The sequence below is a fragment of the Malurus melanocephalus genome, unplaced genomic scaffold (genome assembly GCF_030028575.1).
Source record: "Malurus melanocephalus ecotype Western Australia unplaced genomic scaffold, MMel_1.1 scaffold_72, whole genome shotgun sequence".
Taxonomy (NCBI): Eukaryota; Metazoa; Chordata; class Aves; order Passeriformes; family Maluridae; genus Malurus; species Malurus melanocephalus.
The window spans coordinates 1,542,700-1,568,014 of record NW_026623304.1 but is presented as its reverse complement, the minus strand read 5'-3'; the positions used below and the strand labels follow the sequence as shown (position 1 = coordinate 1,568,014).

Here is a 25,315-nt window from a genome sequence, read left to right as displayed (position 1 = left end):
GCACGGCGTGGGCTCGGGGGGAATCTCCTGTGCCCGGAGCCGGGGCACGGCGCTGGAATGCTGCGGGGGCGCAGGCAGAGCGCTGGGGACAGCCGGCCCCCGCCCGCTCCCGCCCGGGGGGGATGCGCGGCTTTAGCCGTGCGGGGGGAGCACATCAGTAGCCGCTCTAAACACAATAGAAATCGACGGGCGAAGTTAAGCGCATTCCGGAATTTAAGCTGTTCTAAATGAAGGTCTCAAGGGAAATCCAGCTTTCCCGTGTTTGAGAATGTGTTAAGCACGGAACATCACTCACCGATAACGATAATCAGTTCTTCTCCCCTAGCCTGTTTCTTTGCCTTGCATTTTATCTGGCCTCTGGTCACCTGGMAAGCTCATTTGTTTAGGAACTCAMGTATTTTATACAAAGTTTCAACCTMAGAAAAAGGTTTGTTGTCAAAGCATAAATCTGTTGAGTGGGGGCGGGGAAAAGGCCAATGAGCAAGCAATTATGTAATTCCCAAGTACTCGTTTTTTGGTTTTAGTGCCATCCATTAGAAAAAGACTGTGCTCCACAAGAGCAATGCGCAGGCTGGATCACATTCAGACCACCAAAAAGACAATCAACGTTTGAGCAAACCTCAGACAGATGTTTGCAAGGGCTCAGGATGGGGGGAAGARGTCCCTAAGGCAAGTCCAGTGCCYAAAAGTATTCCTGGCCCGCTCCATYKCTGCCAGTTTGCAGTGTTTGTGCATTTAGCAGACAATGTGTAACATATCAGGTAAAAAAATCACCTGTATTTGCATGGATCACGCGTGTTTAGCATAGAATGAGCTACTCCGGCATAAAATTATACCTGTGCTGTAACAGCTTTTGCTTAGGCAGTGGTACAAGCAGCTTCTAGAATAACTAAAAGCATAGAYAGAGGAAAACATATTTTCTGTGTTTGCTTTTGTTTCTGTTTTGTTTATTTCATCGTCTGGAGACCTTTGCAAAATAGAGCGTTTCCCTTTACACTCGTTTGCTCTGATTCTGGTTGTGCAATCAAGGARGGGAAGGTACAGTTTGTAACTGGTTACATTTCAGCTCCCTGGAGAACTTTCAAGGCTGCTCTTGCACTTGTCTGCAGGTGATGCTCAGCTCAGACAAGTGGCCTAAAAAAAATCCTGCTGCGGGTTCAGTGTACTTTTGGTGCCTATGTGAAGCTTTTTAAACTCCTAGTTGAATGCCATGCCCACTCATATTATATTCTCCTACATGTTTTATAACAGGCACTGCATGAGAAAATGTGGACACAACCTAGTGTCAAAACTGATTTAAGAAAATCAGAGAGGAGTGCACTAGGTCCTGAAGGTTTCTATATAATATTTTATATATATATATATATATATATATACACACACACACATATATATACATGTATACATAAAGCAGGGATTATTTGAGGACAAAATAAAAATAGCCTTGAAAGTGACTCTGGCCTTTAATCTACCATGTGATGTTGCATCATAGCTGATGAGAAGGAAATACCTCCAGGCTCTAAATAAACCTATTATCATTTAATCTCTAATGGGTTATTTTGAAATGCACAGAGAATATATGTTTTTGTACACTTGCACAGCACTGAAGATCACTCTGGATTTCCAATTCCAACCAGAAGCTTAGAAAATCATAAAAGGGGAAACAAYAGCCAGGAGCAGGCTGATGAAGAACAGCAGGCTAAGCTGCCAAAACAGAAATCTGTGATGAGATGTGTGCAACAATTTGGATTTTTACCAGTTACTTCTTTCTGCAAAAATACACCTGCAGCAGAGTGGTGCCTTTCCCAGAGGATGTAAGCATGCTTGTGAAGTCCTGTTTGCCCCAGGGGAGTGAGGGGGACAGGGGTTAGGTCTKAGCAGGCCATGTCCCCTCGCTCCCCTCAGCTGGGAGCTGCTATCCTCTGAGGTCCTCGTTCCCCTCTTGCCATCAACACTTCCATGCCACCTGCTTGCCTGTACCACCCTGGTGCTTGAAGTTTTTTTTTTACTAATTACATTCTATAACCTAAAAGGAAGCTTGCTGCTTTTCTCTTTTCTTTTTTTTTTTTTTTTTTTTTTTTTAGTAACAATGTCATTCTGCATCACACAGGAAAGACTGACTTGTTGAGCATGTACAATGCATCTCTTTGAAATACGCTTACCTCAGCCTTTGACTACACTTGTGAATGGCTCCCCAATACCAAGGAGGATGGAGAACACACACTCCCTGCTATGCTTATCTACATAGGCAGATGCATAAGGAAGGAAGAACATAACTACAGGGGTGAAAATTTAATCCATYATCATTTAATTCAACACAGTAGAAGTCTCCTTTACATATGGATGTCYCCTGACACATTTAACACACCAAAGAGAATGCTGAAAAATCATGACTGTTGTTTCTCTTCCTCTCTCCACATAGCAAAATACATAGAAAACACATCCTGACATTGTTAATATCCTGCCAGTGCTCTGCACTGTTATGACAGTGAGATTCCAGAAGCCCTGCAAGCCTCATGTCCACAGGGTTCTGTAGGCAGAGCTGATCTGCAAGTCTAAGATTTTATGATTTAATTGCAAAACATCTCCTTAGAAGACAGAAAGAAACATGACAAATATCGCAGTTATCACACTAAATAACAAAAATATATATCATTGTAATGCATCAATACAGCTTTTGAAAAAATCTGCTAATAATCAAATCCTCCCCCTAAGAATTTCTCTTTGATAAATCATAGGCCATATCCAGGTGAGCACAGACTGCTCCTTCAATTCACTGTCTTATTAGAGTTAGTTGCTCCCCAAGAGAACCCTTAAGTAACACAGATGAAAACYTTACCCCAGCTTTGCCTTGCAAGGATGACTGCTTAGCACATCCTGGCTGTGTGTCTCCTAATGTATAAATGCCCAAATCAGAGAATCCCTGCTGCTGGGAGCTCACTGGCTTAACACAACCAGAATAGTGCACACCCGGCCTGCACAAATAATGTAAATATGCTTGGTTATCAGTTTGCTTCTCTCAAGTGTGCCAAATGGGATTCTTCTTTCCTAACTTTACAATCTAACTATGAGGTATCTGCTYGAAGCTGAATTTTATAATCAACATATAATCTCAGCAAATACACACAGGTGTTTATAAAGTACAGTRAAAACAAGCCAGGGTAGAAAAGAGTGAAATGGAATTATTAAGAGAAAATAAAACAAGTGAAACAAATATTTGTTTTCTTATTTTTGCTTTAAAGTGCTTCTGTTCCAGAGTTAGGCAAGGACAAAACCTTCATTTTGCTCTATGGCATAAAGCAMCTTTTCTTTGAGTATTTTTTTACTGCTATATCTGGGGAGGARCAAAGTGAAGTTGCAGGTAGTGGCATACGGATAGGACTCATCTGGAGCTYCTCGTAGAGGATCTYGAATCSTAAATCYAGAAAATTCCAGTCCATAGCCAGTGATTCGATCAGATCCTGACCAGAAGGCTGAGGGAAAGAAAAAAAGGAAAACAAAAACAAGTTAGCAAATTAAAAAAAAAAACAAACCAAAATAATGTTAACTGAGAATCATGAATATAATTAATGTTAATTAAAATCATGAAGGGAAATTAGTGTAAACATACAGTTATTTTCCTAAGCAAAGTATTTTGCGTTGTTGAATTTGCACCTGAATATAGTTTAAAGTCTYCTACTGATTCATAGTAACTACAAGCCCTCTTCTATTTTATAATACAGACTTTGCAGATGAGAAAGGTCAGGCTAGATCTGACCTTCTGCCTTTAAAAAGCATGACCTAACTTCTGCAACCCTKTTGGAAAGGTAAAATCAACACAGTGTGTTCACGTAAACTGAGGCCTCTGACCAACAAGACAACCACAAAAATAAGGGATAAAGTAACTGCAAGCTTCAAGGTGGTCCGATGCACTCACACAAACCTCAAGGGACATGAGGAGGGTCAGAGGTGTCTCTGTGCAATTCTTTGTGTTACTTCTTCGTTGTTTTCACTAGAAAATGTTGAAGCAGCAGGGGAAAACTTTGAAAAGCTTGAAAAGTTTGGAACTGTACTATAATAGTTTTTTTTATGTGCAACCATCTAGAATGTGTGTTGTGGGGGGAAAGAAAAGGGCTATGAAAAGTTTAAAATGTCTGATACATTACCAATAAACTTTTTCTTTTTTTCTTCTGGTAGCTTGTGAAACACAGTCCAAAAATTCCTGATGGTTCGATCTAACTTTTTATAATCAATGTACATCACATTCTGTCAAAGAGACAAAAATAAAACAGGCCAGATAATCCTCAATATTTTCATTTATATTTAAAGCAACATTTTATCTGATAAATTTTATAATCCTGTTCATAGATATTCAAATCCCCTTAACCTCTGGAATCTGCTTGTTCATTTGTTTTACAAAGATTCATATGACAATCCCTGAGTTACAGCTTRATATTTATTCCCCTTTATTCTTGCAGCTGATGTAGATTAAAAACAGAACATTGATACAAACCAAAACAAGAGAAAGTCCTTTGAGCTTTTGCCCATCTGTTCATGACCTATGCATTCAGCGAAAGAACAGGTCAGAAGTAGTTTATGCTTAGCAGATAGAGCAGAAAGATACTGTGCTTCTATACACCACCTCTTCCAGCAGATGCCAATCGAATGTTGTGTGTCCTTGGAGAAGATCCTGCAGCTCTTCAGGGAAAAACATCTTCCAATTTCTAGCTGGGCAGCCTCTTAAGAACCCTTCCTTAAAGTCCTCAAATGGTTTCTGTACTGATTTATTGAATGTGTAATCCACATACAAATCAACATATTCTTTCCTGCAACAGATACCAAACAAGCATKGGTGATGATTTTCTAAAAGGAGAATTACAGAGAATTTTATACCTTAGTCCTTTATTCCATATGACCTTCTGTACTGTACAGACTCAGTCTTTACTGACCAGTCATCACTGGCAATTAGTTATTCACTGAATGAGCTGGGAGGATCTTCTCAAATAAACGAGACTACTGGCCAGAATGGCTTCATTTTGGTACCAACCTTTGCACTTCATGTGAGCACTCCAATGAAATCCTATCAGACACTTGACCATTATAAAGATGGAACATAGCAGACCTAACTCTCACTGAATGCTCAAGATTTTCCCTGAAATCAAAATAAATATTTGCACAGCTGCTAATCAACAGTTTCACTCCTCTGTCTACTTGTGATGGGGCTCTGTGTAGTGACATTGTACTTGTACAATGAACTCAATGTAAATGCTGTGCTTCAAGCTGCCTAAATAGCCCTTTCATGGATCCCTACGAGTCCTCTGGTCATCTGCATAAGTCAGGATACAGAATTTCTCTCTGTCCTCTGTGCCAAGATTAATATTGACACAAAGCCTTATTGACAGATTGCTCCTTCTCCCTCATGTACAAGATACATTCCATATATGTAACTAAGCAGGGAACATTTTGCTCTAAAAARCCCTTACAGAGGTGTACCTATAACTGGGTTTCCCAGACAAATCATTGTATTTCCCTGAAAATACTTTTCAAGGTTATTTTTTACATTTGTTAGGGATTTTCCTGTTAATGCCAGGTATCTGCACATGCAGATGCCAGGATGTCCAAGGATCCCCTTCTCATCCACTGCTCACACAAACTGCCAATGTCTGGCACATGTGCAGCAAGTAAAGCAGGAACTGGAAGTGTTCAGCCTATTGGACCAAGACCAATGGCACAATAGAGAAGCCAATGCTGTCTAACAGTATATGGGGATGGGTACAGACATGTTATTTCATACACTTGCTACAAGACAGCACAATAAGAAAGATAAAAATAAAACTGACYTGTTATCCTTAGTGACAGGAATGTTGGCACCATTTTCTTTAAGTTCAACAACATCCATGGAATCGCCTTCTTCCATTATCTGCACAAATAAATTAAAACATTGGCTGGCATATATATGACAGATGTATACGTGCTACATCTCTCATTCTTCCTGGAGGTCTGACATAGCACTCTCACTARTCTGAGTTTACAGACAAGTTGTGCCATTTCCACTGGGACATGTCTTGCCCGAGTACCTACATGGGAGGTCTTACCGTGAAGTCCATGTCCAAGTCATCACATTCTTCATTCAAAATTTTCCGAAGATTCCTGTCAAAAAACAAAAGGGAAAAAAAGAGAGAAGAGMCATGACTATTCAGTGCACTTCYAAATTCTGCTGAAAACTATCCTTTGGAAAGCAGTATTTAAATGTATACATATACACAACACCAATACTCATASAGAACTATCATATATGGCCCTGAAATTTCATCATGCTGCTGCCATGAGCTGAGCACAAATGCCTCCAGTAAACAGGGATTACAGGCAAATCCATCCCCATGCCCCGTGAGGACAACTTTACACAAAGTGGGCTTGGGATCACAGCCTCCTTTCTAGACAGTATCTGGTGAGGAATTAAGTTTGGATCAGTGGGATGATCTGGGAAGATTGTTTTGGRATGCAGCACCTCTCTAAGTATTGCAGGTGACCTTGTGTTGAATTCACTGAGGATTCTTTAGCACCTCAACACAGTCACTGGCTCATGAGACGGGCTTATCATCTTCTTGGTTGCTTACAGCCAGGGAAGCTGGGCTTCAGGGGCCTAGAAGCATWATGTTTGTGGCAGCAGCACCTCTCCCTGCTATGTCTGCCTGAAATTTCCTCTCCCACTTCRTGGAAACCCTGCACGTGGGTTCTCAGAATCAGCACAACTGCAGCATTTGATAATACTGTACTTATGCAAAACAACATTGTGGAAATTGATAATTAGCAAATCAGAGAAAAAACCACAACATTAAAAACTGGGTCCTTAGTTGTTCCAAGTCCAAACTAGAGCCCAAAGTGTTTTGAACTATATATTCACAGTGTGACCTTAAGCTTTTGTGGAGCACAGATCTGACACCTTCTAAACCGAGAGGCTTGGCTTTTTGTTTTGGCAATGCCAGCCTCTGAGAGCAACATCCATGCCCTGGATGAGGACCTCCTTGGAAATCTGTGGCTTCTACAATGGCACATGTAGATGGCACGGGTGCCCCGAGTTCAGCCTCTGGGATCTCCCTGTGCACGATCAAGGCAAGGGACCCAGCTGAAGCTCAGGCTGTGCCTGGCTCCTACCGGCCCACAGTTGGCAGCAGCTCCTCAAGGTCCTCCAGGGTGGGAGCCAGGCCCAGCAGCTTTTTGTAGAGAGCCCTGGGGAAGGGGAAGGGCACTATGCGTTGGTTGAACAGGGCCATTCCACACAGYGTCCCGATCAAGAGGAAGGTGTCCGCCTTCTCACAGCTCGAAGCCTGGTTAGGAACAAACACACCAGAAAGCYGTGACTGCCTTTTCCCATGGGTGGGCCCCCATCCATCATCACAGGGCTGCCTTACCTGTTTGGGGAACCACACGAGGCCGGAGGGGAAGTGGCAGAAGGTGCCGGTGTCAGGCTGGCAGAGGGTCCTGGCTGCGATGCTGAAGAGCTCCTGGGACACGCCACCACTGCCCATCGCTATCTCGCCCACAAATGCCACCTGCAAGGACCAAGACACCCGTAGATAGAGACACCCATGTCGCCCATAAAGCAGGATTCCCCAGCGTGCAACAAGCCAGTAATTACACACCTGAGAGAGATGCTGATTATTCATTTCAGGGTTGTGCCAACCTGGATATTCGGTGATATTCCACAAATYAAGCATACCCCCCAGACTTTTCGAGCCATTATTTATACACAGAAATGCAGAGTTAGTAACTTTCTAGTTCTGATTGGTAAGTAATTTCCAAAGAAGTTACAGCTAGCTTCCACACACACCCTTAGGGAAATAGTCTTCACATGGGCAGGGGTCTTTTTGCCCTGWGGGCATGATTTTTAGTATTATAGTGAACACAATTCAGCTATAGGATACGTGGACTTTGTGTACTTTTTAGCAATGCATATACAGACACACATCAGCATCTCGATTTACTGCAACGCTTTTTAGCTCCCGGATATCCTTAACTAGAGAATGCTGGCTGCTGCCTGTTCCATTGATAAGGTCTGAAAGCGTTCAAAGATCTCACATTGAAAACCATCCTGCTTTAAGATAACCGCGACACGTCCCGCGCCCCGCAGCACGCACAGAGCGCCCGGGGCGGGGCGGAGCGGGGCGGGCTGTGGCGGCGGAAGCGGCGGCCATGCTGCGCGSTCCGGCCGCGCTGTGCCTGCTGCGGCCCCGGGCGGCTCCGGGCGGCTCCGCGCACGGCCGGCAGTGCCACCGAGAGCGAGAGCGGGAGCAGGGCTCGGGCCCAGCGCGGCCGCAGCCACCGGAGCCGTCGCTGCTGCGCTTCCTGGTGTGCCCGCTCTCCAAGCGGCCGCTGAGGTGAGGAGCGGAGCGGAGCGGGRGAGCTGCGCCCGGGCCTTGGGCAGACGCAGGTTAGTCGCTCCCCCTCATGTTTTGTTTGGGTGTTTCTCCCCTCTTCCGGCTTSCCTGGTCAGGTACGAAGAAGCTACGAACGAGCTGATTAACGACGAGCTGGGCATCGCGTACCCCATCATCGACGGCATCCCGAACATGGTTCCGGAGGCTGCCAGGAAGACGCACAAGAAGCCGCCGGCCGAGGGCTCGGAGCAGCCCTGAGGAGCSGCCGGGCACGGCCGTACCGGGGCCTGATGGCCGGAGCGGGGCTGCTGCCCTCGCTGCCCACGCTGACTGTGCTCGTTCCTTTCCTGTCCCTAGCAGGCCTGTTCTACTCGGCCAGCGTGGACGAAACCTTCCCCCAGGGCTGCACCAGCACAAACAGCCTGTGTTTCTACAGCCTCCTCCTTCCTGTTACAATACCAGTTTATGTGTTCTTTCACCTGTGGACCTGGATGGGGATTAAACTTTTTAGGCACAACTAGTGTGATGCCTTTGCTAATCCCTGGGCTTTTCTAAATCAATGTGATTTGTTTAATGTCATCAAGTATTACAGTTCATTTGAGAGAGTTTCCTTCTGGCGCCATAGACTGGTATCATCTTCCTGGTAGCATATGGAACTGTGTGAAGCAGCAGCCCATTGTTAACTACTGCTAATGCAGATAAAGAGTAGGAGTAAGCACTGATTCCCTCTGTTTTATCCCTTCAAGAGTGTTGTGCATTTGTAGTGACACTAATAAAACCTTAGTCTTCCTTAGCAAGAACTGTGCCCTGACTGAATACATTAAAATATGCAGTGATATTAATCTTTCTTTGAGAGCTTTGGGTTTTTTTAACCAGATGTATGTACTGAAATATGTCTTGCTGTCAGAAGAACAAAAATTAAAATAAATCAGGCTGGTATTTAACAAAACTTGAGTTAAATGAAGACATTTCTTTGATGATACCTATGTCTATATGTGCAGTACCTGCAGCTTTTTTGTTTCTAGGGCCACAATGAGAGTGCCACATGCCAAGTTCTCAGTACTGTCTGAAAAGCTTTATAATGGGACACAGCTCTGAAGGGACAGGTCACTGCTACGATAAAAGTTTCTTTTTTATGATTTGCTTTTGGGTAGTTTATATCTGCATCACAAAATGCATTAATGTCCTATACCTGCTGAAAAATGCAGAAATGCAGCACCAAATTGTAAATGACTCACCAAGCTGTAAATGCTGTGGGATACTAATAGTGCAGTGAAGTTTTTCAGGCCGCAGCTGGGCAAATAATGCTGTGATGCACAATGTGAAAGGCAGTGCTCACAAGAAGTGCACTGAAAGGCTGACTCGAGGGCAGCTGTTTGTCAGAGCTTGTACAATTGGTGGAGACTTAATCTAGAGGACAGCACAGAGCACACCCTCACTGCCTCTGTAAATACATGCCTCTCAGCTGGGATAGTGAGGAAGCAGGAAGGTAGCTCTGGGAGGCATTGGGAATCTTTGAAGTGTATGGGAACRAAAAGCTTTGACAGCAAGAAAGCTTATTTGGAAAGCACCAGAACTGGGTAATAGGGCACCAAAGTCTGTAGTTCCTGTGGCACAGGTATGATGCCAGACTTCRCATTAGTGACTGGTAGGCACATAGTCCCTGAGCTGAACTGCTCTGGGCAGGTGTCCTGTTCCCACATCAGCCAGCTAATGGCTTTTGCAGGGCAGGGCAGYATCAGGATTTCTGCAGGAAATGCAACAACCATTGAGTCCCTGTGGAAACCACAGAGTAAAGGCGCATGGAGACAGCAGCACTGTAACCAGATTGYTACCACTCTGGCCACTACTGTCCTTCCTTTTCCTTCAGACAGCATATGAAGCATTTCTCAGATATGAGAGAAATGTTGTTTTGTGGCTGTATTGCTTGCTGACCCCTCAGGCTGGTTCCCCAGATGCCRGGTTTTCATGTACAGCAAACTAGCATGGAGTCTGAAAAGTCAAGTCTAGCACTAACAGTGTGGGACTTTGACAACTCAGGAATTCTGTTGCATTATCCCAAAGCAACCTCACAGTAAATATCACTGCCACTTGCATTTAACTTATGCCAACAAAGCTACCTGGAATAAGAATGTAAAATACAGATTTACTCTACACCATTTATGGAACATGTRTAATTGATGAGTAGTTCTTTTGTTGTGTGCTCAGAGGATACTGAAACCCTTCTACCGATATTTAGTAACAGTGAAAATCAAAGAACACTGCAGCAAGATACTTAGAGCTAACAAGTTATACAATTTGGTATCTTACCTGTAAGACCTTCCTGAATTCCTGGTTTGAGGCGGATTTTAAATTTTCCCATATGTCTTGCAGAAGGCATTGTCTTCTGACGCAAAATTTCCATGGTTCATAGCTCCACATAAAGGGCGTCTGAGGATTGAAGTATTAGTGTGTTAGCAGTGTGTTTATCTCTTCTGATCGGTAACAAAATTGGCTGCACTTACAGGAAAGATCTTGGTCATCAGAGCACTGCGTTCTGCAATATGAACGTGGATCTTGTTTTTCCTGTCAAAGATGCATGGGTATTTGCTCAGCTGCCATAGGACTATCTGAAGTGACAAGGAAGAAGGGAAAAGATGTGTTGATTTTACCTCATGAAACCAGAGTTCAAGGGTGTGTGTGCAGACTGAACTGCCAGTCTGTACCCTGGCAAACTCCCGTGTCCCTGAAATGAGCCTTTGTGTGCATGAGCACTGCTCTGACAGAGATTCACTTCCTAAAAACATCATTATAAACACTCCTGTGAGTGAGAAAGAGAGGGCCATCTAACCTCTCTGTGCAGACACACTTGTCTACAGTAGTCCTCAAGAATAAAACAGTGATTTTAACAGCATCATCCATAATTCAGCTAAACCAAAACACATAGTAAAAATGTCCTGGATACCCAGGTACATTATGGTACATTGTTTTAAAAAATTGCTGGATTTATTATATGTCATTCCAAAAGTAGATAATGGTATAAAAATAATCTAATTCAAAGTGTGACACCTCCAGTGTGATAAGGCAGCAGCTTCAGGTAATGTCCTAAATTGGCTTTTGATTCTATGCTGTTTCTCAAACCTCCACCTCCACTCCAATTAATTGGTACAAAATTGGCACATCAGCAAATAAAAGCTTATGAAGGAATTAGGCAATTGCCCCACAAATTCCAGCCAAGTTATCAAAAAGCTACATTTTTTTTTGTCAAAGGAAACCCCTATTATGCTCATTTCCATTTCATACTGCTTCCTCTGACACTGACTGCATTTGGTAGTTCATTTCACACCATGTCATCAGGAAATGTTACCGATTATTTTTTATTACCAGGTCTTTGTTTTAAGAGACAAGTAAATTTAAATGCTCAGTAGGGCTTTTAAATAAAAAGTTTAAAGACACCTCAAAATTTTCTTAATTAAACTTAATAAAATCCAGAGTAATAAGAATTATAGCAACCATCCCTCATGCTGCCATTTCACAGTGATTACTAGTTCAAAGCAAACAAAGTTGCTTAAGATGCTGGAGGGCAGCTCCAGCTCTCAGAACTGAGGGTCATCTCAGGAAAGACACTATTGTAGCTGCTAGAACACTTGGATGGTAAAGGGCTTGCATAATTTAGAGCACTGGAGCACTAGGGAAAATGAAATATCTTTGAGATGTATAGGGTTAGTCTCAAGAGTTGACTTCCATATATATATATATATATATATATATATAAATTATTTAAATAAAAGAAAAAAAAAGTTTCACACTGCTGGTAAGATTTATACTTACTACTGAATTGGAGACCAAACATGAGGTGATAATATCTCTCACTTCAGGTACATGGAAGTCGCTTTCATGTACTTTGAAACCAGTTCTGGAGTTCACCTGTATTGAAACATGCAATGTATCAGCAGCAGATCTAATGAGCTGTGTGTCTGTGTGGCAGGGCAGGAYTGACAGGGCTTTCTGCAGAAAGAGCTCTGACACCTGCACAGAAKTTAAGGGATAAAAGTGCTACAAGTAGCACAGTGCTCCACAGTGAGAATCTCAAAAAGCCATGTATAAACTAACAGGAAAGCAATTTTCTTTTACAATGAAGATCCCTTAACATGACTCCATCAGGAAAGGAATGTTTCCCTTGGAGTGTCTTTCATGTTGCAGAACACTCTGTAATTTCCTATTCACGTTCCTACTTGTTGCCTGACAATATTTGTGGGGGACAGTGAATATGTAAAGCTCCAAACAATGTAATCACAGAGTAGGCCTGCTGCATTATTGACTTTATTTATCTGGATAAATACAGATTCAAGAATCTAAACTTTCAGGCCCAATTCTGCACTCTCAGCCAAAAGGATATTCAATTCTGAACAAAATTTAACAAGTCTCTCTGAACTTATACTGTGTGTTTGAGCTCTTGACTTCCATAAACTTTGAACATCTTCACAGGAGAAAGTATGGTTATCCAGAAGAACACAATTATTGCCTTCTTTGTTCTCTGTGTTCATGTGCAGCTAAAGAGGTTCTAATACAGCTGTCCCAGAGAATTTCTCAGGTTAACAGGCTCTTAAAGCATCACACATCATTACTGTGGCAGCCACAATGTGCCAAGCAGGTAAGTTGCCTTTTAAATGCCCTGAGCAGTAACAGGGGTGAGGGATCTCACCTGCAGAAAGGGGAAGGGGCAGGTTATGTAGAGGGCACCACATCCATAGCTCTGTAGGCATCAGTACATGCACTTCTGACACCACTGAAAGCATTATTCCCCTGCCAGGGGCTATGATACGCTTTGATTTCATTTCTTCAGTGTCAGTTTGGCACAATTCAAGCAGGACTCCCTCAAAACTGTGCTGGTGTACAGCCAAAGAGATTCCTGAAGCAGTGKCACACCCAGAGAATTCAACAAGTGAGGAGTATTAAAATATTCTAAGCTACATTGATACACCCTGTCTAACTGGGATCCACACACTTTCTCACCTGGTAAAGCATCTGCAGTATTTGCAGAGGCCCCGTTTCAGCTGGGCGCAGATTGACGCCTGGCACACTGGCTTGGAACTCCCAGAAAAATGTAAGCAGGTTATTCTGGGAAACTCTCTGATAGAGAAAGACCAGCTCCGTGAAAAACGATGTTTCTAGATTTGACCATAGGCATTCTGTAAAGAAAAAACCTAGTGAGGTCACAAGTAACAGACAAATCACTGCAATTTGAAGATGAAGCTGCTTTTTCCCTTTTTATCAAATTAAACAAAATTAGAATTAAACAAAATGTTTAAGCTTGCACTACAAAAGCGAGTAAACCTCCTATAAAATTTTTATAATTCTTGTGTCTTACTGCAGTTCCCATGTTTCCATGTCTATCAAAAGCAATTATTTCAAACTCCAGATCCACGATAATAACTCTTTTTATGCAGAAGAAAAGGAACAAGCATTTAAATCATTCAGTTCTATCATAAAGCTCCTACCAAGAGTTTGCAGGCCTTCTGACTGRAGCTCCATGATGGCTTGAGCCAGAAGAGTCAGAGAAAGAAAAGAGTCTCCATCTTTTCCTTGGAGAAGGAAAGGCAAGATCAAGTAGACTCTAAAATTTTCAGGTGAGATGGGGGAGGAAGACAATGATGACAGTAAGTTCCTTATCTCCTTTTGCACCTTCAGAAGAAAAAGAGACAAGGTTAAAATACAATTATGTTTTGCCAAAGTAATTAGCTTGGCATGAAATTCCTAAGTTTCATGCACAAATCCAAAGCTTCTCAGTATCTGTATAAGGACCATCCTTATATCAAATCCTTACCTCCCGGTAGACTGTTTGCTTCTTACTGATCTTCTCGTGAAAACGTTTCACTTCGGATATGTCTACACCTGAGACTTCTTTGGACGTTTTGAAATGTTTGTCTCTGTTACAACATAAGAAAAAAGAGCTCTAAGTAGTTTTTCTACTGCCTGAATAATGAAGCATGATGACATCAGAAAATTCTTGAAAAGTTCACACCCAACTCCAGTGGGTGTAATTTCATGTGTTCTAAGAAGGTAGACAACACAGACAACTCTTTTGTGATCTCATTAATATCCTGTTCTTTCTGCTTTTGCAACTGTGAACTATTAATGGTAGACTCCTGTATTTCACCCTAAAATGACTTCCACTTCAGTGCCAGAAGCAGCTATTATGGATCCTTTGAGACCTGTACTATTGCCTGAAGGGTTTATAATCATCTGCCAAATACCACTACAGGATAATCTTCTAGAATGTGAGCTTCTCTAGCACATGGTAGGACCCGGGCTATAAAAATCTTAACATTACTTTGAGCTTCGAAAAATACAAACTTGCTTTTTGCAAATTCAGATAAAACTATTTTTTTCTGTATACATGGCCTAAAATAACACTTTCTGGTCAGTTTATATTCAGCCAATATATTCTGTTATATCTAAGTCAGTGTGCACTACCTTTTGTCCAGGAAGCTTCCATTGATGCAAGCCTCAGATGAAAAGATGAGTCTGATACTCCTGATAATAGAAAACCAAAAAGTCAATCTTTTCAGCTTCAGGTTTTTAATTCTGAAAGAACAAAAATCATGTGTATGAATGTGTCTGCACCTGACCATACAAAACTTYTCTAAGCACCATGTCATTGTCAGTGTTGCAGAAGACATTGTATTTGAGGAGTTAGTGACCTTTGGCAAACCAMCTCTGCTCTCCTGGGCCTTGTAAGSGAACTTGCTCAAGCTCTCCAGGCCAGCCAGTGTTCCATTGTGGTGAGCGTTTTCATGGAGGTATCTTCCCCTTACAGGTCAGTACATCAGCTGCTTTTGTTTATTGTGCAAAACAGAAGGCACTGCAGCACAGGAGGAAGGAGGATCCCCTCCAAGGACAGGATCTTTGTAGCATGTRGAGGTAAAATCCATCAGGCTATCAATTTACTGCTGCACAAAAGCTGGGTTCTCAGAATCTGAAGGGATGTTAGACTTAYCCACTCCCTGTATTCCTGATCCTATTCTTACTGAAGCAGCTATTTGATCAAGCAATTTGCTGTCACGCCCTTCCTGTTGAGATCTGGATAGAACCCTCCCTCTCTCACCCTCTCAACAACCACTTTCCATATGATCCAAATTGTTCTAAAAGTTGTCAGGGAAATACTTAGTTCCAAGTTAGCCAAGCTTTTAAAATGCTGAAAATCAGCAGCTGGAGTCAGACYTTCCCGAACAAAATAACCTCCCACGTAAGAGCTGAGAAAGTCTACATGAACGTAATTCTCAGCCATAAGTGCAAGGCATCCCACAGTGGTATATGCATACTGCTTTTGAAAATGGGTAGTTAAAGAAGTGGCCACTAATTTTTAAATGCACACACAGTATTCCAGCTTGGGGACTCCGGATTAGGCTTTTTGCACAAGGCCTTGGTCTGCAGGCAGAGTCTTTCACTAATTTAACTTTTCARCTCCTCATCAACTTAACAACCATTCTGTGCAAGAAGAGGACAGGCTTCTGAAGCCATGAAGTAAGTACATCTGCTCTGTTCCTGTTGCTTATCAACATCTCCTTTTCCTATGCAAAAACTAGGTGGGAAGTGCTGGTACAAAGTTATGCCTTGGCTAAATAATTGAACATGAGTTCCTACAACAGCCTCCAAAGAACAGTAATTTTTAGAGAAAATCATGTATCAGGAAAAAAAAACCCTCAAAACAACCAAACCCAAACAGCAAGTATCTGATTTACTTTTTTATATTCTCCGAACATTCAGAATTTGAAATCCATGCATCCACTTCTTTGTCGTCCAGAGTGGCAATTCCATTCAAATAYGAAATCTGTGTGAAATGCATGAAAACATTGACAAAATTACAAGTGTAGCAGATGAGGTTCTGTTTTTTCAAGGCAATCTTTACAAGAATATTTCAGCCTAAGTATGAACAAGTTAATTGTCATCCAGCTTCCAGATGCATTAACCACAAAAAACATAGAATTGCAATACAAGTTGATTTGTAGGCAAACACAGAAAAAACTGCAATGGACATACATATAATTGGAGTGCTACAAGCASGATGAGAAATCTGAATGTTTCCAGCAGTAATGTAGACAGTGGTAGCATCAGAAGCTATGATTAAATGTGCACATACCTTATTCTCCTCCTTGCAACGGGCAAAACTTTGGTTTACACCTGCAGTAATTTTAGATCCCTCTTCTGATGCATTCTTTTCTGTGAAAGAACAAAATGATTGTCATAGGAACATTTGTAGAGACAGCCATTATTTTCAGAGAGTTAAGTGCTTGTACAAAAGTGAACAGTAAGAAAGCTCTTCAGGTAGTAGTAATCTATTGAAAAGTTGATTCTATGAGGCCTTAACCCATGATAATCAAGCAGCAAATGTAATGATTCATGGTAGAGTTTGTTGGGATGGGCAAGCAAGCATGAGACATAATGTTTGCCTCTCAATGTAAACATGAAGTCAAGAAAGCAAACATCTCCACGGAAAAAAAACAAATACAGATCATATACATCTGAAGTGGTCATTACTCTGGCAGGATTTTTCAGTGTTCACTGGTAAACTGATGGGAACTGGTATCAACTGATTCAGCTTCCTCTCATCTTCCAGTTGTCCTTCATCACCAGAACCAAAGAAATAGAATTTGTCCAAGGAAGGAACATAGACCAGAGTGTGTTGTCTGTTCAAGAAAAAGAAGCCATAATAAGCAAAAATCYCTGGGCAAGACAGAAGAGAATTTACAGATACATTTGCAGAGCGTAGACCTCAGGCTTTTCTTTAGAAGTCCTGGCAGTTCCGATAAATAATCCCTTTAAYCAAAGTGTTAGAACTCTTCATTGCATAAACATTCAGYAATAAAGRCACATATGRACTCAGATTTCCTATAATATCCTCTAATGTTTGTGATTTACYTTGGTTCCACACACAAAAATAGTGTTACACTTTGCTTGYTTCACACCCTTCTGTTTTTAAAAGTGCAGCTGCTGTGCTGTTAACCCCGATAACAAATCCAGGTGAGTTGTCAGGGGATTTTTTTCTGGCCCAGTTCCAGAAGGGTAAACTGAAACTGGATAATTATCACTGCTTTTCAGTTCTTACTCAGAAGCCACCAGTTTATCAGTCTGGATGGGAATTCAGTGACTTTCCAAATGCAGACTTTTGACAGTCCTTTGCCCTTTGGAACCCAGTACATCCTTTGTTTATTACAAGAGAAAAGAACTAAGGGCTTCTGGTGGTTTTTGCAGCTCTCTCCCYCTGCTCACCATAGGCTGAGGGATCTCACTGGGGCTCTGGAAGGAGGGTGGTTTATACTTGGAGAGTGGATGGATACYCACACTGCTGACCTATTAAAATACAGGGATTTGAACATGTTGGTGACTCCCCTCCCTGCTGTTCTTCAGTGATTCCCCTAAGGCATTGACCTTAGGAGACATGTCATTGGCATTTCCCACCTGCCACAGGCAATTCGTGAAACCTTTGCTCCCCGCAGCTCAGCCACCTCACGAGGCAGGAGTTCATTCTGGGTGGAGTTGTGACCCAGCTGGCCAGCCTCTCCTGCTCCAAAGGTGCACACCAGCCCTTCCTTGAAATGACAAARCAAACAACATGATCACTGCATTATTAACAACATTCAAATGGTCAGAACCAAGAGTGAGAGCAAGCAAGATACATTATATGGGCCTTGGTTCAAAATATCCCTGATTCAAACATGAATAAGGTTCACTTTACATCAAGCCTAATCATTCACTGTGAAGTCTGAATCATTTCACTCCTGAGAAAAGCAATTGAACTCCTGAGAATAACTCCCCGTTGCTTAAGAATTTTACTCACGTGAGTAAATGCTAGTGAATTAGATGTTGTTAGCATSTTCTGAAGTCTCCAATATACTATAAAAAAGAAAATATTCTCAAAAAATACTGGGAGTTGAACTGCACCTCTTTGCCTCAGGACTCACTTTCAACATACCCCTGCAAAAAGATTGCATGCAGGTGACATGAATATGAGAAAAGACTAGTTTTCCCAACAACATCCCTTGGGGATCACCTTCAGACAGGTGGAAGCAGGCATGACCATCCCAATTTCTCCATGAGGATATTAGCAGTGTATCTTTTCTCACAAGGTGAGGTCTCAGATGCTGACTTTCCATTTCAGACTCACCTTGGAGAGAACTGCAGTATGATCTGCCCCACATGAGATAAATATTGTCTTCCAGTGCTCTAAAGCTCCCACGTATGATGGACAGTCCCTGTCTGGAAGAAAGATAATACTGCTAAAGTGAAAGAGTGCTGAGGGGTCTCATATACAGAAAAATTTGAAAATAGGATTAAACACTTTTCAGTCCTCTCTTACAGCAATTCATGTAATTACAATTTGGGTTTGTGTCGTTTTTCCTCCAGTATAACATACTCTTTCTCATAATGTTCTGCCTTTTTCATATGACTTTATTTTCATTTACTTTGATCTGAAAGAAAATGCAGTACTTTCACATCTGCTTGCCAAGTGGTACTTGGCATCAAAATATCTGATTGTCAAGGGTGTGGACTCCTTCAGATTAGAATCTGCTGTCTTCAGGTTCTGCCTGGCTAGGGCAACTCTTTTCTTGCTTTCTAGGTTTGAAGACAACAGGTGATTTTAATTCTTCTCTCACCTTGTGTTTACAGAGAATTAAAGAAGATAAAAAAATATAAAATTCTTTCATTCAAGACTTCCTGGAGAGAGGACAGGAGTGGAAATAGACTTGTGAGACCTCAGAGGTTTTATGAGCCCATGCTATCCAATTAGCCACGTAAAATTATTGCAAGCTCTCTATAGAAATACAGCCCCTAAATCCATTGTTCCTGCATGCCTTTCCTATCCAGAAATACTTTCTTCAAGACTTTACTGTCCACTGCTGCTCCATGGGAGCTTGACTATACTGAGGAGTGATTTGGTGAATTCACTGATCAGGAAAATACCCTCCTGGTGCTCTCCTTCCTTACCTTTTGTGTCTCCGAGTCCCAGCTGTCCAAAACTGTTCTTTCCCCAGGAGTACACAGCTCCAGARAGTGACACGGTGGTGCTGTGAGCTCCTCCAGCAGCAATTTGAGCAAGTGGGATGCCCTTCAACCTTTCTACCAGCTGTGGTTTGGGAGTAAGCGTGGTTTGGCTCCCCACTCCAAGCTGTCCGTGGGTGTTCTGGCCCCAGGTGAAGAGCTCACCCCCTTCACACACAGAACAAAAGAAAACAGGTCAGCCTCACTGCTTCCCTTGAGTATTTGCTCTTTGGGACTAGGAAYAAGACTCAGTGTAGTTTTCAGGGACCAAGCTCCGAGGCAAGACCATCAGGTGTGGCCAAATTTCTGTCTGCTTCTGACCTCTTTGGGACAGTCCCATGTTGCCATGTGACTCAGCACAGCAAGAATAAAGCCAGTTGTTTCTACCTCTAAAGTCATACTTGCAGGAAGTTCCCAATCACAAAGGTGTTSCAACTTAAGAATGAGAAAGWCTGGTGACCACAGAGTGGGGCAGCYACTTCTGCTCTCCACAACACACATTTGTAGAGGGGCAGTGCTGAGGAAATGGAGACAGAGAGAGATGCAGGTCCCTGGGTGCTGGGAGGAAGGAGCAGCACTGATAGCCAGTGCACTTTGTGTCCCCACTKCTCACTACTCTATAATGGTTTCACCAACTACTGCAGGTAGTACAAACACTGCCTTCTCAGAGCAAGCTTGGCTCCTGTTTGGAGGAAAAATGTTCTTGAAAGAGGCTACCTCTGGATAGTGCCATGGCATGCTGGTCCCCACATGCTATTTGAACAATAATTCGGTCTCCCAGTTCTTGCACCAGCCTACAAAAATAAGGAAAAAATCAAAATAAATAGGTGCTGTGCCATGAGACAAAGAAAAAAGCWAAGAGCCTCTGTTCACCAAACCCTATAATTTTTTCACGAAGTATGTGGAAAACTATGTCACTTGTGAGCTGATTCACCCTTCTTTTATGCTGGCCTGCTGTAGCAGGGCTAATYGATTTGATTAATTGTGGTTTGCCCCACGAGAAGGTGGGAAAAAACAGGCTCAGCCTGGTTCTGTTATCCCGCCCAGGGAAAGATAACAGAAAGTCACACAGCAAACTGTTGTGCCATTTGTAGGTGATGGTTATCCTCACAGCTTAACCAGAAGGTGGCAGGGTTCAGACATGCTTGTGTCTTTCACCTGCAGTTTTCCCAAGCCATGTGTGGTTTGCAAGTTACCTGCATTGCTCTGGTATAGTCTACTGATTGTTACTAATTTTGAGAAAAACCTGTCTCATTTGCATCCCAAGCCGCTCAGAACTTGGTATCAACCTCAAAATTCCGTGCACTTCTGGCTGGGTTAAAAAAGAAGATAAAGTTTTGGGTACTAGGACAGTATGTGTTCCAGTTCCCCCTCTACAACAGGAACATGCTTCAACTTTTGGATGTTTCCTTAAGGAAAAGCAAGATGCATTTTCTGCCAATTGCCATCCACACCTCCACACTCTGAAGGCTTCTTACCTTGTCTCAGGGCAGTCTGCTGGAGCTTTAGCCCAGTGCTCAGAAACCTTCCCATCATCAGAGAGAACAAGCGTGTGCGTTGCATCATGGTTTGAGCACTGCATCTTCTCCTCCTTCTGCGACTCCGTGTGCTCTGTGGGACACACACAGAGAGACACGATGGGCATGCTATGGCAGCAGGCACTTCCACCACCTCGGCCCCATCCCCAAGATTTCTGTGTGCTTTCTCAGGCCTCTTGGGCTTTCAGTGTCCTGCCACCCCACTTGTTTTTTCATGCTGGATGTCTCTATGCTGAAAGACTTTTCTCCATCTCTTAGGCTGCTGTGTCACCAGCTGCCAAGATAACCAGTAAAACATTAGCAGAAGTGCAGCCTGTTGCTTTTGTGCATATGTGGAGRGTGTCTGAGGGAGACAAAACACTTCCTGAGGTATCTGGCCACCCCAGACTTGKCACAGCCTTGGGGATAGGAGATGCCTTCAAGTCAAGCATTTTACAAGATGCTGGAGAGGCAATAATGGGAAATACATTGCCTCTTGACAGCAGAAGGAAGTACCTCCTTGTCTATAGCTGAGGGGCTGCAGGTGCTCTCCGGACCTAGAGGCACCAGGTTACTCAGTCACTCGCCTGCAACTCTGCTCCAGTGCAAGTGTCTGAGACCCCAGAGTGAAAGGCGGTCATCAGCAAATCCCGCCCTGATTTACCCAACACCTCTGGACACTCGCTGCCCACCCTTGTCACACATCAGACACGGAGCTTAAGAGGAAAATCCCCATCTATTCCCGAGATGTTCTTCCTCCTGCCAGTCCCCTGCTCCCAGTGCTGCACACTGGGACACGTTTAAGCCCCTCATGCCCCGTCCCGGAGGAGCCGCACAGCAAATTATTGCAACTTCAGCGGTTCCACCTGCACGGACCCGTCCTCGCCCACTCGCCACCCCATCCCCGGGGGTCTCCCAGGACCCTCCCGACCGTCCGCTCCCTCTTTTCCGTCCGTACTTTTCTTGCCGCTCCCCCGGCGCCGCCGCCGCCGTCCCGCCGCCATCCCCCGTCCGCCGACAGYTCTGGAGTGCCCGGGGAGTGCCCAAGGAGTGCCCGGCCAGCACCGGCAACGCCACGGCGGGGAAATGGAAACCGAAACTCATCAGGGGCCGCGGCAGCGGGAGGAGGAGCGGGAGGGATTCCCGGTGTCTCTGAGTCCGGAGCTGGGAAACTGGCTCCTGCGGTGAAAAGGCGTGAGCTACTGGGCTCCAGTGGGTTCCCGGCTCTCCTCASCCGGCGGAGATGCTGCTGTCCTGGTGGGGAGGAGCGGGCAAAGCAGAAGACGGGTGGAGGGATGCCGGCATCCTCCATGTGGAGAATGCGCTGTTTGACTTCGTTATTCACTTGGGAGAGTGACCCGTCCGTGTCCATCCTGTGGAGAGACTTACTCTGCTACTCAGCTGTATCCCAACAAAGAGCCCACGCAAACCCGGAGGGGCTGCTRGGCTCGGGGAAGTCAAATCACAAGTGAAACGCTCAGTTTGGAAATACATCAACGTCTAAAACCCATCTGCTTCCATTCTCACATAGTCTCCGCTAAATCTTCCCTGCCTTCAAAGATCCTGCGAGCTTCCTCCCTCCCAGAAAGGCCACCCTGCCTGGCCCACCTCCCACACTGTCTCACTAGAGTGATGCACGCAGGACAATCTTAGAGATGAAATAAGGGATACCCGCATGAATGATGAAACAGATCAAACAAAACACATAGGAACATTTTTAATCTATTCCTAACAGCTGCCCCTAATTAAATTCAATCTGTTTATGAGAATTTATGCTGCTAAAGAAGCAAGAAAGAAGAAGAATACTAAGAAGAGATTTTTTTTTTTGGGGGGGGGCACTCAACACGAATCTACAGATTTAAACTGATGTTCACTGAAACACAGTGGAAAATTCATTAGTAAGACAGCAGGAGCATCTAATGTAACATATTTAGATGGAACAGCCTTTGGTGCACAAAAAGGCACTGGAGGTCCCTGAGGTGAAGAAAAAAGGATGTGGAGGTGCATCTGGGGCATACAGTGATTGACTTCTGCCCAGGGAGGAGCAGCCCAGCCTTATCTCTCCSAGCCGCTTCCCTACATGCACTTTGCAGATCTTACCTCCTTCCACAGTACGTGGGAAAGTCTCCAGAACAAGAAATACTGAGCTGGAGCAGWGATGCCAAAGCATGAGCTGGGAAGGGACACTAGAGGTCCTTCTGCACTAAAGTATGAACTAAGGACTCCTCCCTGGGGAGGAAAAACTGCTTCAAGCACAGGCAAGGGCACTGCCTCCTGCCTGGCATGGAAAGAAAGAGATTTGAGGGGAAGAAAGGAAAGGAAATGGATTGATGTTCTCCTTTCAGAGCTACATTCTTCCTCCTGCCAAGTGGACTGCTGACAGTGATTTCATGTCAGAAAGGTTTGCTCTGGTAAGTAAGCTACTGCAGGTTAATTAAACACCCTGCGGTTCTCTGCCCAAGAGTATCCAGGCTTRTGATACTCTGATGAACAGGAATTTGGGGGCCTGTGAGGGAGATGCTTGGCAACTGGCAGGAGACAGAGAAAAKAGGTGAACTGGGTAAAATATTTTTTGTAGCTAGAACTGGGTTTGCAAGGCRTGTCCGTCTGTACATTTCACCCCTTTCCATCACTTATTACCCATAGCACTGCAAACAAAGCAAAACACAGCACAGCAACAACCAAAATGTGTAAAACTCCTTGAGCTTGCTTATAAGGGCAGCTCTTCTCCTAGGAGTACAGCACAGAGCATTYCCAGAGTGAGAGGAATGGAGAAATCCAAGGACACATATCCAGATACCACAGTCCCGGGAGAAACGGAGGAATGTCTCATGCTGAGCCCCAGGGAGCCAAGGAAGCATGCAGTGGGAACCCGTTCCCACAGTGTCAGCAGCTGAACAGGCATGAGTGGGTCAATCCCCTCCAGAGCAGGTTTGGGAGCATGGGGAACTTGCAGCCCCTCTCAGCTGGCCTGAGTCACAGCTCCAGCTGCACTCTCCATGGAAAGGGACAGGGTGACCTGGGAAGGGACAGGGTGATCTGGGGGCCACTCAACAGGGCTCAGCTGCTGGCAGCCCAAACCGGGCAGTGCCACATCCCTCAGTAGCACAGCAAGGCACACCAGCTGCCTCTGTCCTCCTCCTCCCCGGAGTGCCAACACAGCATCCACTGCACAGGCTGAGGCAGAACCAAGGCTGGACATCATCCTGGCCTGGACTGACCTGCGAGAGGTGGCAGCTCCCGCAGGCACAGGCAGGCATGAGGGTAGGGAATGTGTGCCCCGCTGTCCCTGCCCAAGGGGTTTGTCAGCACCGTGGTGCTTTGGGTTTGGCACTTTCAGGGCACTGTTTTGACAGCAGCATTGCCCAGTGCTGCCTGAGCAATATTCTCAGTTTCTGCTGCTGGCAACAGCCCTCACTCTAGGGGACCTTTCAGGAGCCATTCCACTGCAGGAGCCAGAACCTAAGGTGAAAGAAGGCAGCAGGAAACAATGTTATCCCAAGTATGGACAGGAGAAAGTGGACAGCTCTCCTCTTCTTCCTTGCCTCCACTCCAGCAGGAACCTGAYAGGCTCGTCAGGACCTCTGCAGCCCCCACAGCCAATGGCTCTGAGCTGAGTGYTGGTAGGTAGCAAGAATCATAGAATCATCAAGGCTGRMAGAGACCTCTAAGATCATCAAGTTCAACCATCCACCCARCACTGCCAYTGTAACCCCTGAATCACTAAATCATCACCCAGTGCCAGATCCAGATGCCTGTTGAGCACCTCCRGGRRTGGTGACTCCATCACCTCCCTGGGCAACCTATTCTAATGCCTGACCACCCTAACAATGGGAATTTTTTTCAAATATCTAATCGGAATCTCCTATGCCTCAGCTTAAAGTCTTTCCTTTCATCCTCTCACTGCAGGATGAGATCGGCCCCCACCTCACACAGCCTCCTTTCAGGGAATTGTAGAGAGCCATGAGGTGCCCCCTGAATCTTCTAAACAAACCCAGCTCCCTCAGCCCCTCTTCATACAACATGTTCTCTCTCGATAKAATTTTCACAAGCCTTGTTGCCCTTCTCTCCAGCACCTCAGTGCCCTTCTTGYAGTCAGAGGCACAGAACTGGACACAGSACTCGAGGTGCCGAGGGTAGGGGGACAAKCTCTGCTCTGGTCCTGCTYGCCACACTATTGCAGACCCAGGCCAGGCTGCCACGGGCGTTCCTGTTCCCCGGGCACACGCTGGCTCGCGTTCAGCCGGCTGTCAACCCGCTCCCACAGTTGCCTTTCTGCTGAAGAAGARGGCACAGAGGCGATGCCGGAGCGGAGTGCGGGACAGCCGGGAGGGGCGGCGCGGCACACGGAGGGTCCGGCCAGCGGTGCGGAGGGTCCGGCGGCCGCGGGATGGCGGCGGTGCCCCGCTGCCGTGCCGT

General features: G+C 44.5%; 4 protein-coding genes across 4 annotated transcripts in view; 3 read left to right on the top strand and 1 right to left on the bottom strand.

Moving 5' to 3' along the window:
- Positions 1 to 2,291: 2,291 nt before the first annotated feature.
- On the bottom strand, positions 2,292 to 22,103 carry LOC130573961 (probable E3 ubiquitin-protein ligase HERC3). The gene is made up of 23 exons (XM_057366841.1): positions 21,855 to 22,103; positions 20,858 to 20,990; positions 20,097 to 20,173; positions 19,326 to 19,547; positions 18,505 to 18,596; positions 17,799 to 17,929; positions 16,878 to 17,026; positions 16,480 to 16,559; positions 16,082 to 16,170; positions 14,814 to 14,873; positions 14,164 to 14,266; positions 13,838 to 14,021; positions 13,353 to 13,528; positions 12,168 to 12,263; positions 10,862 to 10,966; positions 10,668 to 10,787; positions 7,392 to 7,532; positions 7,135 to 7,307; positions 6,075 to 6,129; positions 5,820 to 5,899; positions 4,622 to 4,805; positions 4,146 to 4,245; positions 2,292 to 3,473 (listed from the first exon to the last, which is right to left on the bottom strand). The coding sequence occupies exons 1-23, from the start codon at positions 21,898 to 21,900 to the stop codon at positions 3,259 to 3,261; spliced, it is 2,811 nt and encodes a 936-aa protein (XP_057222824.1). The 5' UTR covers positions 21,901 to 22,103; the 3' UTR covers positions 2,292 to 3,258.
- On the top strand, positions 8,156 to 8,615 carry PYURF (PIGY upstream open reading frame). The gene is made up of 2 exons (XM_057366842.1): positions 8,156 to 8,357; positions 8,474 to 8,615. The coding sequence occupies exons 1-2, from the start codon at positions 8,173 to 8,175 to the stop codon at positions 8,613 to 8,615; spliced, it is 327 nt and encodes a 108-aa protein (XP_057222825.1). The 5' UTR covers positions 8,156 to 8,172.
- PIGY (phosphatidylinositol glycan anchor biosynthesis class Y) lies at positions 8,648 to 9,306 on the top strand. The gene has a single exon (XM_057366843.1). It carries the CDS (start codon positions 8,648 to 8,650, stop codon positions 8,876 to 8,878), a length of 231 nt encoding a protein of 76 aa, XP_057222826.1. The 3' UTR covers positions 8,879 to 9,306.
- A 3,094-nt stretch (positions 22,104 to 25,197) lies between the features above and the next one.
- The window catches only part of IGFBP7 (insulin like growth factor binding protein 7), an 18,500-nt gene continuing 18,382 nt past the window's right edge, over positions 25,198 to 25,315 (top strand). The window contains exon 1 of the mRNA XM_057366824.1: positions 25,198 to 25,261. Coding sequence (XP_057222807.1) covers positions 25,198 to 25,261 — 64 coding nt within the window. The remainder of the gene's footprint in view (positions 25,262 to 25,315) is intronic.